Genomic DNA, 16,816 nt, shown 5'->3' on the forward strand with positions numbered 1-16,816 from the left:
GTTCCCGGACACTCTATGGCTGCTTTTTTAATGTGGATCAGACGTTTTTATGCATGTTATTTCTCAAACCACATTGCAGATCAGGACATTGCCCAACTGTGTAGTCATGAAATTAAATGCACAAAGAAAGATGTTTGTGTGTCCAGGGGTGTACATAGAAGTCATGGGGCCCCATAGCAGAAGCTCTAATTGGGCCCCCCCCCCACAAAAAATAAATATGTGTCTGTGTCACAGAAGAGCAGATCTCATAACTTTCCAGCCTTTACACAGTAATTTACCTCCTTCTGAAGTCGTAGATTCTTCCTTCATTGCCCCCATAAAGTATGATGCCAACAAAAGTGCCCCCCAAACAGTATGATACTCCTATGGTGCATTCCTCCACATGCACAGTATAATGACCCTATTGTACCCCACTTCAACTCCCACGGGGCAAAGTATGGTGACCCTAACACAGTATAATCCCCCAACTGTGAACCCCACAGAGCCCTCCATACACTCTCATGGCCCCACACAAACATTCACAATGTATAATTGCTTTCATACAGTATAATGGCCCCCCACATAGCCCTCAAAATATTATAATGGCCCCACATAGCCTTCCATATAGTATAATGCACCACCAATAATCTTCCATATAGTATAATGCGCCCCCATAATCTTCCATATAGTATAATGCACCCCCATAATCCTCCATATAGTATAATGCTCCCCCCATAAACCTCCATATAGTATAATGCACTCCCCATAGTCCTCCATATAGTATAATGAACTTCCCATGGTCCTCCATAGAATATAATGCACTCCCCATAGTCCTCCATACAGTATATTACACACCCCATAGGGTAAAATGCAGCCCCCATATAGTATAATGCACGCCACAGTCCTGCAGTATTATGGGCACCACGTACTCACTGATTTTAAAATACCGTATATTTTAAATAAGCCGACCCGAATATAAGCCGAGGCCCCTAATTTTACCACAAAAAAATGGGAAAGCCTATTGACTTGAGTATAAGCCTAGGGTGGGAAATGCAGCAGCTACTGGTAAATTTCCCCATCCTCGTATGTGTGGCCCCCTCAATCCCACAATCCCTGGTATGTGTGGCCCCCACAATCCCTGGTATGTGTATCCTCCTCAATCCCCCAATCCCTGGTATGTGTGGCCCCCTCAATCCCACAATCCCTGGTATGTGTGGCCCCCTCAATCCCACAATCCCTGGTATGTGTGGCCCACTCAATCCCACAATCCCTGGTATGTGTGGCCCCCTCAATCCCACAATCCCTGGTATGTGTGGCCCCCTCAATCCCACAATCCCTGGTATGTGTGGCCCCCTTAATCCCACAATCCCTGGTATGTGTGGCCCCCTAAATCCCCAAATCCTGGTATGTGTGGCATCCTCAATCCCCCAATTCTGCTATGTGTGGCCTCCTCAATCCCCTATTCCTGGTATGTGTGGCCTCCTCAATCCCCCAATTCTGGTATGTGTGGCTTCCTCAATCCCCCAATCCTGGTATGTGTGGCCTCCTCAATCCCCCAATCCTGGTATGTGTGGCCTCCTCAATCCCCCAATTCTGCTATGTGTGGCCTCCTCAATCCCCTATTCCTGGTATGTGTGGCCTCCTCAATCCCCTATTCCTGGTATGTGTGGCCTCCTCAATCCCCCAATTCTGGTATGTGTGGCTTCCTCAATCCCCCAATCCTGGTATGTGTGGCCCCCTAAATCCCCAAATCCTGGTATGTGTGGCATCCTCAATCCCCCAATTCTGCTATGTGTGGCCTCCTCAATCCCCTATTCCTGGTATGTGTGGCCTCCTCAATCCCCTATTCCTGGTATGTGTGGCCTCCTCAATCCCCCAATTCTGGTATGTGTGGCTTCCTCAATCCCCCAATCCTGGTATGTGTGGCCTCCTCAATCCCCCAATCCTGGTATGTGTGGCCTCCTCAATCCCCCAATCCTGGTATGTGTGGCCTCCTCAATCCCCCAATCCAGGTATGTGTGGCCTCCTCAATCCCCCAATCCTGGTATGTGTGGCCTCCTCAATCCCCCAATCCTGGTATGCGTGGCCTCCTCAATCCCCCAATCCTGGTATGTGTGGCCTCCTCAATCCCCCATTCCTGGTATGTGTGGCCTCCTCAATCCCCCATTCCTGGTATGTGTGGTCTCCTCAATCCAAGTATCCTGGTATGTGTGGCCTCCTCAATCCCCCATTCCTGGTATGTGTGGCCTCCTCAATCCCCCATTCCTGGTATGTGTGGCCTCCTCAATCCCCCATTCCTGGTATGTGTGGCCTCCTCAATCCCCCATTCCTGGTATGTGTGGCGTCCTCAATCCAAGTAGCCTGGTATGTGTGACCTCCTCAATCCCCCATTCCTGGTATGTGTGGCCTCCTCAATCCCCCATTCCTGGTATGTGTGGCCTCCTCAATCCCCCATTCCTGGTATGTGTGGCTTCCTCATCCCCCCAATCACTGCACACATAAAACAATAAACACTTATACTCACCTTCCTTCCTCACCTCTGCTCCAGTGCTGCGTCCTGTCTGCAGCAGCTCATGTCGGCATCTGAGCTGCGCGCGCTCTCAGAAGCCGAGGTGAGCTGCTGCGAGCAGATTCACTCCTCTGCACTGACAGCAGGAGCCGGGGCTCAGCGCTCCTTCGTGCCCGCTACTAAAGAGAATGAATATTCCGTCTTCTCCACTCCCATGGGAGTGGAGAAGAGGGAATATTCATGTCCCTTTAGCAGCGGGCACACGTGATAGCTGCAGCAGCGGCTACCACGTGTGCTCCGTTCCTCCACTGCCGCAACCTGCTCCTCTGCCGCTGCAACCTCCTACTCACCTATCCTCCTCATTCCCACGCTGCTTGGGGCCATCCCGGCTCACAGGCCCCCTCTGGCCACGGGCCCCATAGCAGTGGTGTGGTCTGCCGCCATTGGAGGTACGCCACTGTGTGTGTCAATGCACCACCGACTAGTGCAAGTTGATGTTGGACGGGCAGCCATTGCTTCTGCAGCAAGCTGCATTAGAGGACTTCCTGGGAGAAATGACACCCAGAGTAAATACGGTTTCCCTCTTTGCAAGTCCTTTCACCAAGCTAAATACAACTCTCAGCAAAAAAAGCTGTGGACTGGCTTGGTACCGTCCCTAGCCAGATTCACCTGTCCACGTGTTTGTGGTTAGGCGGTCCTTCCCTGTAAGTGCACTGGGGAGGGCACGGGTAATGTTGTGGGACCCGTGCTTGTGGAAGGCAGAGACGATACCGGGAAAAATAGTGAGCAATCTCTGAATCCCTTCTCCCTCTTACAGACATTAGTTCCTTACATGATGCAGATGTTGCTGCCACTTTGTACAACACCACAACAGCTGCAGCTCTGGATTCGGTCGCCCCCCCTCACACATACCAAAGCTCGCACAATCAACAGACAACCCTGGCTCAACAGCCTAACTAAAGAACTGCGACGGGCCTCCAGGGATGCTGAGTGTAGATGGAAAAGGTCCCACTCCAATGAGCACTTTATCGCATTCAAACAGTCACTCACTACCTTCAAGTCCACACTCACTACAACAAAACAAACATACTTCGCATCTCTCATATCCTCCCTGTCTCACAACCCCAAACAACTATTCAACACCTTCAATTCTCTCCTCCGTCCCCCAGTGCCTCCTCCCTCTCCTCTTATTTCAGCCAAAGACTTTGCCTCATTCTTCAAGGAGAAGATTGACACCATCAGACAAAGCTTTTGCCTAAAGCCCCCACAGCCCCTCCCCACACCTTCTCAACCCTCCTCCTCCAAAACCACCTTCTCCACCATTACGGAAGATCAACTTTCCTCTTTACTCTCCAAATCACACCTCACCACCTGTAAACTTTACCCAATCCCGTCCCACCTCATCCCAAACCTTACCACTATCTTTATCCCAGCCCTAGCCCACCTCTTCAACCTGTCATTAACAACTGTTGTCTTCCCCTCATGCTTCAAACATGCCTCAATCACACCCATCCTCAAAAAGCCCTTCCTTGACCCATCCTCTCTGACTAGCTATCGCCCCATATCACTTCTCCCCTATGCCTCAAACTACTGGAACAACATGGCCATTCTGAGCTGTCCTCCCACCTCTGCTCCTGCTCCTTCTTTGACCGCCAACAATCTGGTTTCCGACCGCACCATTCTACTGAAACTGAACTGACTAAAGTCACCAACGACCTACTAACTGCCAAATCTAAGCGACACTACTCTGTCCTCCTCCTCCTAGACCTGTCATCTGCCTTCGACACAGTGGACCATTCCCTCCTACTACAAACTCTCTCATCTCTCGGCATCACAGACTTGGCCCTATCGTGGATGTCCTCATACCTAACAGACAGGACATTCAGTGTCTCCCACTTACACACCACCTCCTCATCTCGCCCCCTAACTTTAGGTGTCCCCCATGGTTCAGTTCTAGGACCCCTGCTCTTCTCCATCTGCACCTTCGGCCTGGGACAGCTCATAGAGTCTCATGGCTTTCATTATCACCTCTATGCTGATGACACACAGATCTACCTCTCTGGACCCGATATCACCTCCTTACTAACCAAAATCCCACAATGTCTGTCTGCTATTTCATCATTCTTCTCTGCTAGATTTCTAAAACTTAACATGGACAAAACAGAATTCATCATCTTTCCACCATCTCATTCACCCCCCCCCCAACTGACCTATCTATCAACGTCAATGGCTGTCCACTCTCCCCAGTCCATCAAACTCGCTGCCTTGGGGTAACCCTGGACTCTGAACTCTCCTTCAAACCACATATCCAAGCCCTTTCCACTTCCTGCCGACTCCAACTCAAAAATATCTCCCCGATCCACACATTCCTCAACCATGAATCTGCAAAAACACTAGTGCATGCCCTCATCATCTCCCGCCTTGATTACTGCAACCTCCTGCTCTGTGGCATCCCTTCCAACACTCTTGCACCCCTCCAATCCATCCTAAACTCTGCTGCCCGACTAACCCACCTGTCCCCCCGCGATTCCCTGGCCTCTCCTCTCTGTCAATCTCTTCACTGGCTCCCCATTGCTCAGAGACTCCAGTTCAAAACCCTAACCATGACATACAAAGCCATTCACAACCTATCTCCTCCATATATCTCTGACCTAGTCTCCCGTTACATACCCACACGCAACCTCCGATCCTCACAAGATCTCCTTCTCTACTCCCCTCTTATCTCCTCCTCCCCCCTACTCTGGAACTCTCTACCCCAGACTCTCGCCTAACGTGGAAACCTTCAAAAGGAGCCTGAAGACCCACCTTTTCCGACAAGCCTACAACCTGCATTTACCACTGATCCACCACACCGCTGCACGACCAGCTCTACCCTCACCTACTGTATCCTCACCCATCCCTTGTTGATTGTGAGCCCTCGCAGGCAGGGACCTCGCTCCTCCTGTACCAGTCGCTGTCACATTGTGTTCAAGATTAGTGTAATTGTTCTTGTATGTATACCCCTTTTTCACATGTAAGGTGCCATGGAATAAATGGCGCTATAATAATAAATAATAATAATAGTGGCGACTGGGGACCAAGTATTGATACCCGGTCGCCGCTGCAATAAAATTGTGGACAGCTTCCGCCTCCACGAGCCTAAAAGGTCACATTTCAAGTGCAAGCAGCTGTCAAAAATTTGGCAGTATATTATTGCAGCCTGTGGGTGGGTGGGTGGCTGGTTGCATACTTGCGCTTGCATTCCAAGGAATGGGGTAGGGACAACAGAATGCTGCACTGGGAAAAGGACGTGGACGGTGATTGTTGCAAGTCTGCAATGACAGGTGCATGACCTGGGAGTCAGAAATGCTTCCAGGGGTCTTCCCCAGGATATTCCCATGTCATTTGAGCACTGCTCCTGTCGATTTGGGCAATTTTTAGGCCCTCAGCAGACCGCCGGGGGGAGCCGCCTGAAAAATACTCAAGTTTCCCATAGACTTACATTGGGCTCGTTGCTCGGGTCGAGCACCCGGGTATTCCAATTTGCTTTACTCAAGCAACGAGTACCCGAGCATTTTAGTGCTCACTCATCACTACTAACAGCATTAGTTCAGAAGAATATAAAGTGTTTTTTCGAACAGTAGAAAAAACGTTGTGAGAGTAATGGACAGTGGACAGTATTTTGAAAAGGATTAAAGTTTTCAATATGTTATCTTGAATAAAAAAAAATTAAATAAGTAGTTCTCGTTTTTTGGGGGTACCCTCTCGTATAGCTATTAGTGATGAGCGAGTATGTTTTGTTAACCCTTTCTAACCTGTCTATTTCTTACACATTTCTCACATGTATTAAAGTTGTCAGTTGCAAATCATGCACATGGGACTGATTCAAACAAATCACCGAGCAGCTGTAACTACTCGGTGCTCGCCCGAGCATACTCGTCAAAAGTGTTAACAAAACATACTCTCTCATCACTAATAGCTATTGATGATAAGAATCCCTATACATCCTCACTAACAAAAATATGTATCACAGGTGCTTTTGTTAGTAAGAAAATGGATTTCTGAATTTTCATTGGCTTCTTGCATGCATCTATTTTGTAGTTGTGTATTGTTTTATTGTAACGTATTGTGTAATTTAATATATTTTTTGCATGTGTCATATAAGATGTATTGAGATCTGGCTCCATTTAAATGTTTTGTATAAATGCTTAGAGCTAATCTTTTTTGCTTTTAATAATATTATTAGGTACTACGTGGATGATTGAGATTTTAAGCCTCATCCAAAAAAATGGAGATCCAAGTTGGAGCAATACCGTGCCGAACTGGGAAAGAGTTCCTTGGATTGAAGAGTTGGATGTTGCTCAAAGGCTACAACACAGTGAGGAACACCCTCGTCTTATTAGCAGTCACTTGCCCAAACACATTTTTATGAAATCATTTAATGATTCTAAGGCAAAGGTAATTATTACACAAAAGTCATGAAAAACATTCTGTAATGCTGAAGTATAATCACTAGTGATGAGCAAAAGTGCTCACCACTGCTTGGTACTCGCCCGAGCATCACTGTACTCGACAAGCTTGGCGAGCATTTTTATTGGTATATGGTCTCCCACGCTGATATGTGCTGCCCCCCTTCTGGTATTTGTACTGACCCCATCTTGTCCCCACCATCCTATCCTGGTATGCATGGCACCCCTCACCCCCAATCCTAGTATGCATGGCACCTCTCACCCCCAATCCTGGTATGTATGGCACCCCTCATCCCCAATCCTGGTATGCATGGCACCCCTTACCCCCAATCCTGGTATGCGTGGCACCCCTCATCTCCATCCTGGTATGCATGGCCCCTAGTATGTGTGGTACCCTATCCCTCATCCCTATCCTGGTATGTATGGTATCCCTCATCCTGGTATGTATGGGCCCCTCACCCACATCCTGGTATGCATGGCACCCCTCATCCCCAATCCTGGTATGCATGGCCCCTCATCCGAATCCTGGTATGCATGGAACTCCTCATCCCTATCCTGGTATGCATGGCCCCTCATCCGAATCCTGGTATGCATGGCACCCCTCATCCCCAATCCTGGTATGCATGGCTCCCTCATCCCCAATCCTGGTATGCATGGCTCCCTCACCACTATCCTGGTATGCATGGCACTCCTCATCCCTCTCCTGGTATGCATGTGCCCTTCATCCCCAATCCTGGTATACATGGTACCCCTCATCCCTATCCTGGCATACATGGTACTCCTCATCCCTATCATGGTATGTATGGTACCCCTCATCCTGGTATGCATGGCACCCCTCATCCCAATTCTGGTATGTATGGCCTCCTCATCCAAGAAACCTGGTATGCATGGCACCCAATCCCTCATCCTGGTATGCATGGCACCCAATCCCTCATCCTAATATGCATGGCACCCCTCATCATCCTTATCCTGGTATGCATGATACCTTTCATCCTGATATGCATGGCACCCCATCCCTCATCCTGGTATGCATGGTACCCCGCATTCCTATCCTGGTATGTATGGTACCCCTCATTACTATTGTGGTACGCATGGCACCCCTCACCTCCAATCCTGGTATGCATGGTCCCCTCACCCCCCCAATCCCAGTATGCATGGTCCCATCACCCCCCAATCCTGTTATGCATGGTCACCTCAGTCCCCCTATCCTGGTAGGCATGGTCCCCTTACCCCTCCAATACTGAAATGCATGGTCCCCTCACACCCCAATCCTGGTATGCATGGTCCCCTCACCCCCTAATAATGGTATGAGTGGTACCCCTCATCCTGGTATGTATGGTACCCTCACCCCCCAATCCTGATATGTGTGGTATCCCTCACCCCCCAATCCTGGTATGCATGGTCCCCTCACCCTGCAATCCTGGTATGTGTGGTACCCCTCACCCCTCAATCCTGGTATGCATGGTCCCCTCACCCCGGTATGTATGGTACCCTCACCCCCCAATCCTGATATGTGTGGTATCCCTCACCCCCCAATCCTGGTATGCATGGTCCCCTCACCCCGCAATCCTGGTATGTGTGGTACCCCTCACCCCTCAATCCTGGTATGCATGGTCCCCTCACCCCACAATCCTGGTATGCATGGCACCCCTCATCCCTATTCTGCTATGTATGGTACCCCTCAATACTGGTATGCATGGCACCCTCACCCCTATCCTGGTATGCATGGCACTCCTCATCCCTATCCTGGTATGCATGGGCCCTTCATCCCCAATCCTGGTATACATGGTACCCCTCATCCCTATCCTGGAATACATGGTACTCCTCATCCCCATCATGGTATGTATGGTACCCCTCATCCTGGTATGCATGGCACCCCTTATCCCTATTCTGGTATGTATGGTACCCCTCATCCTGCTATGCATGGCACCCCTCATCCCAATTCTGGTGGGTATGGCCTCCTCATCCCAGAAATCCTGGTATGCATGGCACCCAATCCCTCATCCTAGTATGCATGGCTCCCCTCATCTTTATCCTGGTATGCATGATACCCCTCATCCTGGTATGCATGGCACCCCATCCCTCATCCTGGTATGCATGGTACCCCGCATTCCTATCCTGGTATGTATGGTACCCATCATCCCTATTCTGGTATGCATGGAACCCCTCACCCCCCAATCCTGGTATGCATGGTCCCCTCACCCCCCAATCCTGGCATGCATGGTCCCCTCACCCCCAATCCTGGAATGCATGGTCCCCTCACCCCCAATCTTGGTATGCATGGTCCTCTCACACCCCAATCATGGTATGCATGGTCCCCTCACACCCCAATAATGGTATGAGTGGTACCCCTCATCCTGGTATGTATGGTACCCTCACCCCCCAATCCTGGTTTGTGTGGTACCCCTCACCCCCCGATCCTTGTATGCGTGATCCCCTCATCCAATCCCCTCACCCCCCAATCCATGTATTCCCCCTAATAATGGTATGAGTGGTACCCCTCATCCTGGTATGTATGGTACCCTCACCCCCCAATCCTGATATGTGTGGTATCCCTCACCCCCCAATCCTGGTATGCATGGTCCCCTCACCCCCCAATCCTGGTATGTGTGGTACCCCTCACCCCCCAATCCTGGTATGCATGATCCCCTCATCCCACAATCCTGGTATGCATGGTCCCCTCACCCCAATCCTGGTATGCATTGCACCCATCATCCCTATTCTGGTATGTATGGTACCCTTCATCCTGCTATACATGGCACCCCTCATCTCAATTCTGGTATGTATGGCCTCCTTATCCCAGAAACCTAGTATGCATGGCACCCAATCCCTCATCCTAGTATGCATGGCACCCAATCCCTCATCCTGGTATACATGGCACCCCTCATCTTTATCCTGGTATGCATGATACCCCTTATCCTGGTATGCATGGAACCCCATCTCTCATCCTGGTATGCATGGTACCCCGCGTTCCTATCCTGGTATGTATGGTACCCCTCATCCCTATTCTAGTATGCATGGCACCCTCACCCCCAATCCAGGAATGCATGGTCCCCTCACCCCCCAATAACGGTATGCATGGTCCCCTCACCCTGCAATCCTGGAATGCATGGTCCCCTCACCCCCCAATAATGGTATGCATGGTCCCCTCACCCTGCAATCCTGGAATGCAGGGTCCCCTCACACCCCAATCCTGGTATGCATGGTCCCTTCATCCCCCAATAATGGTATGAGTGGTACCCCTCATCCTGGTATATATGGTACCCTCACCCCTCAATCGCGGTATGTGTGGTACCCCTCACTCCCCAATCCTGCTATGCATGGTCCCCTCACCCCCCAATCCTGGTATGTGTGGCCCCCTCACCCCCCCAATCCTGGTATGTGTGGCCCCTTCATCCCTTTCACACTGTACATACAAAAAGTAAACAGTTATGCTCACCTTTCTTCTCTTTGTTCCAGCGCTGCTGCGTCCTGTTCTATCGGAGGCTGGGGGAGGAGTGCAGCGCCGGAGCGCCGCTCTGTCTGGCGCCATTTTGCTGAAGACACACTGTAAATGTGTCTTCAGTAAAATGGCGCCGGATAGCACTATGCACATGCGCTGATCCGACGCCTCACTCCTGCCCCGGTCTCCGGCGAAGAGAGGCACCGCGGCAATGCTCCTCCCGGTCAGGTAAGTATATTATTATGGCGACGGAGATCGTGGTATGCGTTTAGTGCCTACGCATACCGCGATCTCCGGCGCCATACACACTCCTCTTACCTGTAACGGCTAGATGCGTGATTCTGTCTGGAGCTAGACTGCGCGTCACGCATGAGCAGTCTATCGGGGCTTCAGACAGAGACACGAATCCCCGATTAAATTATATATATATATCTATATCCATCTGAACTAACAGTCCTTCTGAGGATGAATCCACCAGTCTGCTGCTGCTGTAATAATTACATATATTTCTAGACATAGCCCCAGATATCAGGGGCCAGGGCAATTTTTTTTTATCTTAATTCTGGTTATTTGGTTAAAAATCAATCCAGAGTATACCATTTTTCTGCTCCATTTGCTTGTTCTCACTGCAGAATAAAGCCAGATCTATTCCAGATTTCAGTGATAAAAATTCAGAAATTTGAACTGAACGTGGAAAATATTGGCTTCCTTTTCCATTCTGTTGCAGTGTGCCGGTGAAGCTATTCACACTAGTTCACACTAGTTCTCTGTGCAGAATAATATTAGTAAATTACAGGCCTACTATTTAAAACCATGGTTCTCTATCATACATATCACCTAAAAGACGGTTCAAAAGTCATACATTTCTTCCATTTTCATTCCGTTGCAGTGTGTCGGTGAAGCTATTCACACTACGTCTCTGTGTAGAATAATATTAATAAATTACAGGCCTGCTATTTAAAATCGTGGTTCTCTGTCAGACATATCACATATAACTGTGTTCCAAAATCAGCCATTTCTCGTGAACGTGGAAAATATTGACCTTTATTTAAAATGGGCAAGGTGCGTGGCAAGGGATAAGGAAGTGGATGTGATGGTGATGGTGCATGTAGAGGCCGAGGATGTGGCCAATGTGAAATTGTGACACAACAAACATCTTGTCACTCGACCTTCCTGTCCCAATTACTAGGGGACCGCAGAACACCACTTTTGAACACAGAGCAGTGCCAAAAGGTTATTGGTTGGATAGCAGATAATGCTTCCAATCACTTTACCACTACCACCTCCACCCTGTCTTCCACACGGTCATGTCTCAGTAGCTGTGAGTCTTGACCGCATATTCCTCACCCTGATCCTCCTTCCTCCCACCATGCCGAGACAACTGATCCCACACTTGGACCCTCAGAAGAGCTGTTCACTTTTCCATTTGTAGATTCAGGCCTCTCGTCCGGCCAGCTTCAAGCATGTAAAGAGGAGAACGCGGGTAGCAATGCCCAAATATTGGAGCAGCCACGGTCACACAAAGGCGATGGTGGTAAAGTGCAATTACTGTCACAAGAGGTGGATTATGATGATAAGACACAATTGCCAGAAAGTCAAGAGGAGGACCAGGATGCGGAAGTGGAAGACGAGGTGGTGGATGATGTAGTATCTGATCCAACCTGGCAGGGGGACATACAGAGCGAGGACAGCAGCACACAGGGGGAGGGAGGTGTAACACCACATCAGGCAGGAAGAAGCAATGTGGTGGCCCAGATACAAGGCGGGAAAGCATTCCTCGTAACGCCAACACGGCAGAAGTTGCCAGTACAGCTGTTAGGTCTTCCCGAGTCTAATTATATTTTAAAGACTGCAGATAACCCCAAAAAGGCCATTTCCACCACCTCCAGGCCAGCATCTGCATGGGTAGCAATACTATCAGCCTGACGACCACACATGACAGCAAAGCACCCGACTAAGTGGGCCAAACCACAGGGTCCAGCAACAGTGTCTGCACCACTGCTTCTTCCGCTGTTGTGCGTGCACACCAATCCCCTGTCCATGGCGCATGCGAAGATGCCCCCTGCCCTGCACCTGTCATTGTATACTCTCAAATAGCACCATCAGAAAGCACGTCCACATCCTTGTCCCAGTGCAGCATTCAGTTGTCCCTACCCCAGTCCTTGGAATGCAAGCGCAAATACACAGCAAACGCCCCACAGGCCACACTACTAAATTCACACATTTCGCGAATGCTTGTGTTCGAAATGTTGCTTTTTAGGCTCATGGAGACGGAAGCTTTCTGCAACCTGATGGCGATTGCCGTCCCTCAGTACTCAGTCCCCAGCAGCCACAGTTTCTCCTGGTATGTCATCCCCGCATTACACGAGCACGTGTCCCACAACATTAGACGTGCCCGCAACAACGAAGATACTGGGAAAGTCCACCCACCTAACCACAGACACGTTGATAAGTGCTTGTGGGCAGAGATGGTACATCTCGCTGACGGCACACTGGGTTAATATAGTGGAAACTGGGACCCAGTTGGAACTTGGGACGGAACAGGTTCTCCCGATGCCGAGGAATGCGGGCCCTGGGTCAATCAGGGTTGCCCCCACATTCTACAGCTCCTGCACCTCCTCCTTCTCTTTTGCCTCCATCTCCGAAATGACCACGTCAGTCGCAAGCAGGAAACACTGAAGCACTGCCTCGGCCAAGTGGCAACAGGCTGTGATGAAGCTAATATGCTTCTGTGACAAACCGCACATCGCTGAAGCGTTGTGGACACCTCTGAACCTACAGCCAGGCATAGTCGTGTGTGACAATCGTTGGAACTTGGTGGCGGCTCTGTGATGAGGCGAGCTCACACATGTTCCATGCCTGGTCCATGTGCTTAACCTCGTGGTTCAGTGATTTCTATAAACCTACACGGACCTGTCGGATCTGCTTGTCAAAGTACGTCTCCAGTGTGCCCATTTTAGAAAGTCAGCTACAGCTTCCGCCACCCTTATCGTGTTTCAGCAGTGTTTGCAGCTTCCAGCTCACCAACTGATCTGCGATGTCCCCACGCTTTGGAACTCTACATTGAGGATGTTGGGAAGGATATGTGAGCAGAAGAGGGCAGTTGTTGATTATCAGCAACAACAAGGCCATCGGTATTCAGGTAAGATTCCACACATAAAGCCTCAGGAGTGGACATGGATGTCAGCCAATTGTACCATATGTACCATCCTCCAAATCTTTAAGGACTCCACCAAGATTGTGAGCGGCGATGACGCCATAATTAGCATCACCATCCCACTTCCCTGACTTCTGAAACGCTTTCTGCTCACCATCAAAGAGGATGCATTGCAGGAGGAGAACGATGAGATGGAGCAAGAAACCATACAGGGTGATTCCACGCAGCCCAGCCTTATCTCATCCCAACGTGGATTGGGTGACAATGAGGAAGAGAAGGAGGAGGAAGAACATGAGCAAGTTTCCTGCACTGTAGATGGTACTACCTGCACAACTGTCATACCGTCGGTTCAGCATGGATGGCGTGAAGACAGGGAGGAGGAAGAGGAGGAGGATGAGGAGGACAGCATTGTCAGTCATCCTCTTCGTGAGGACACGGAAGTCTTGTCTCTTTGCAGTCTGGCACATGTGGCTGAATTTATGTTACGCTGCTTTTCCCGTGACCATCGCATTGTCAAAATTTTGGGTGGCAGTGATTATCGGTTAGTGACTCTTCTAGACCCATGCTACAAGGAGAACTTTCTCTCTCTTATTCATGCACAAGACAGGCCTAATAAAATGGAGCAGTACGAGAAGGCCCTTGTTGCGGAATTATTAAAAAAATACCCATCTGAAAACGCTGGCGGCAGAGGTCACACTTTGTTGGACAACCAAAGAGTGCAGGCGAGAGAGACACAAATGTAATCCAACAGAGGCAGAGCAACACTGTCCAAGTTCTGGGACAGTTTTTCAGACCCTCCCATCGAACAAGCCCTGATGTGCGGGCTACTCTGCCAAGGAGGGAAAAGTTGCAGAAGATGCTGAGGGATTACCTTGCCGACCGTACCAACATCCTCCGTGATTCCTCTGTGCCTTATAATTATTGGGTACCCAAGCTGAACATGTGGCATGAACTGGCTCTCTATGCGTTGGAGGTCCTGGCCTGCCCTGCCGCTAGCGTTTTGTCAGAGCGGGTTTTTAGTGCCGCCGGTGGAATTATAACCGATAGGCGCGTCTGCCTGTCAACTGAAAATGCTGACAGGCTGACTCTTATAAAAATGAGCCTTCTCAACACCGCCAAATGATAGCAGCGTAACATGAACTCAAATACAGTGTTTTTTTGGGAGGTCTAACTCTATTGCCATGCACCTCTGTCTTCACACCCAGACATTTATATATGCTTCCTGATTTTGTCTATTTGCTCTTGTCTTCCTCCTTCTTTGCATCCTCAACCACCATATCACCACCATATGTACCATATCAACATATCTACATCTCTTGCAAGGGGCATTGGAGTTCCTCCAAATTTTTGGCAGCCGTTGCATTCACTGCATACCCTTTAACTGTATACAAAGGGGGATAAGGGAGAGAAACAAATGGGTATGTAATATATCAGAAAATATTCTATTTTAACCCAATCATGGACCTATTAGAAAAAATGTGACCATCGAAGCAAACATACTACTGAGGAACGAGAGAAACACACTTCGAAGTACGGTCAACTATATCATAGAAATATATTTATTAAGTTTTAACAAACACAGGTGATGAATCACAGAACACAGGAAATATTAAAAACAATGCGGTGGAGGGGCACAAATGGAGAGGGGGCAATAAATAACACAATATATAGTATATATAAATACATTAGACATCTATCAGTATAAGCTGCTGAATAAATTTTATATAGGTAAAGTGCAAGCTTTATTAAAGTACAGGTGCCTAACGATATCACAGAGCAGATGTTATATGATAATATATAATGCCAAGTGGCTGATGCTTATAAGGCAAATCATAAATTCAAGTAAATTAATCAGGTGAGATATAGACCAATAACATGCCATGTAATTTATCTAATGCACAGAAACCACGATCAGATTAAGAAACTAATGTGGAAGTCCCTCTGCCTGCGGACTCTACAGGTAACCGGATAAAGCAGCAAAAATGTCCATGTCTATAGTAGCCAACAATTACTTACATCCACTGAAAAACATTGGGTCCACCAGAGGATTTGATTCTGAGGGCTCACCTTTCTCCCCCACTCAAGAGCTCCATAGCAGCAACAAAGTTTGCGCTATCATGAACTCTCCGGATGGAGAAGCTAGGGCCCACCCGAGGATTCCCTGGTGGGACCGTCCAACCCTGCTGAGAAGCAGTCCTGGCTAAGAAAAGTGTGTGGGAAGGTTCCCGTACTCTCTATGGCTGCTTTTTTACTAAGGTGGAAACCCACGCAATCACGGGGTGAACATACAAAATCCTTGAAGATGTTGTCCTTGCTGGGATTTGAACCCAGGATCCCCGCCCTTCAAGGCTTCAGTGCTAACCACTGAGCCACTGTGCTGCTGTTCACCCTCTGATATCTAACAGGTTGGATAAACTTTCACCTACTGCCCTCTATCTTCAGCTCCCTTGTGAGAAACTAATGTATTTGGGCAGCCACTCAGTCTACCAAATAAAATTCCTGAGAAGGAAATTGGGGATGGCTTCGCAACTGGTACTGGAGGCAGTGCTAATACCATGGAGTCGTAGCATAGTTTACTGGAAATATTCCAGGCTGGTAGGAGGCAAGCAAATTCCCATAGAAAAGTACCAGCAGTAATGTTAAAAGACCCGCGATTGTGGAAGGCGGAGACGATACCGGGAGAAATAGTGACGACTGCGAACCGAGTATGGAAACCCGGCCGCCGCCATAAGGTTGTGGACAGCTTCCACCTCCACGAGCCTAAAAGGCCACATTTCAACTGCAAGCAGCTGCCCAGAAATCAGGCAGATTACTATTACGGTCTGTGGATGTGTGGGTGTTTGGCTGCATACTTGCGCTTGCATTCCAAGGAATGGGGTAGAGTCAACTGAACACTGCGCTGGGACAAGGACGTGGATGGTGATTGTTGCTAGTCTGCAATGACAGGTGCATGGTGGGATCCATCTTCTCATGCGCCAAAGATCACTTATGATGGAACACTTTTAGGCAGTGACCTGGGAGTCAGAGATGCTTCCAGGGATCTTCCCCATGTTGTTCCTGTTGCACAGCTTCTAGACACCCACAGCCTCGGCAGAAACCCCACAGAGCAGACCACATGGGACAACAAGCTTCCATCTCTCAGAACACGAGTCAAAGGAAAAAACGCACAGTCACACAGTACTGCACCAGGAAGTAAGAACAAAACAGAAAAAACAAGAGAAACTTTTTTCTTTCTACAATACAGTAAACAAGGAAACTTTACACAACATCACCATCTACTG

At 49.0% G+C, this 16,816-nt stretch overlaps 1 protein-coding gene across 9 annotated transcripts in view; it reads left to right on the top strand.

Annotated features, from left to right (window-relative positions):
• LOC141172265 (sulfotransferase 2B1-like) overlaps positions 1-16,816 on the top strand; it is a 462,870-nt gene that overhangs the window by 282,414 nt on the left and 163,640 nt on the right. For 8 of the 9 annotated variants that reach the window (XM_073656276.1, XM_073656274.1, XM_073656278.1 and 5 more), the window contains exon 3: positions 6,714-6,925. In XM_073656276.1, coding sequence (XP_073512377.1) covers positions 6,714-6,925 — 212 coding nt within the window. The remainder of the gene's footprint in view (positions 1-6,713; positions 6,926-16,816) is intronic. The other variant, XM_073656281.1, reaches the window with a different exon arrangement.

This window comes from Phyllobates terribilis, unplaced genomic scaffold (genome assembly GCF_046119375.1).
Source record: "Phyllobates terribilis strain yellow unplaced genomic scaffold, ASM4611937v1 Scaffold_12__6_contigs__length_324123572, whole genome shotgun sequence".
NCBI classification, from domain to species: domain Eukaryota; kingdom Metazoa; phylum Chordata; class Amphibia; order Anura; family Dendrobatidae; genus Phyllobates; species Phyllobates terribilis.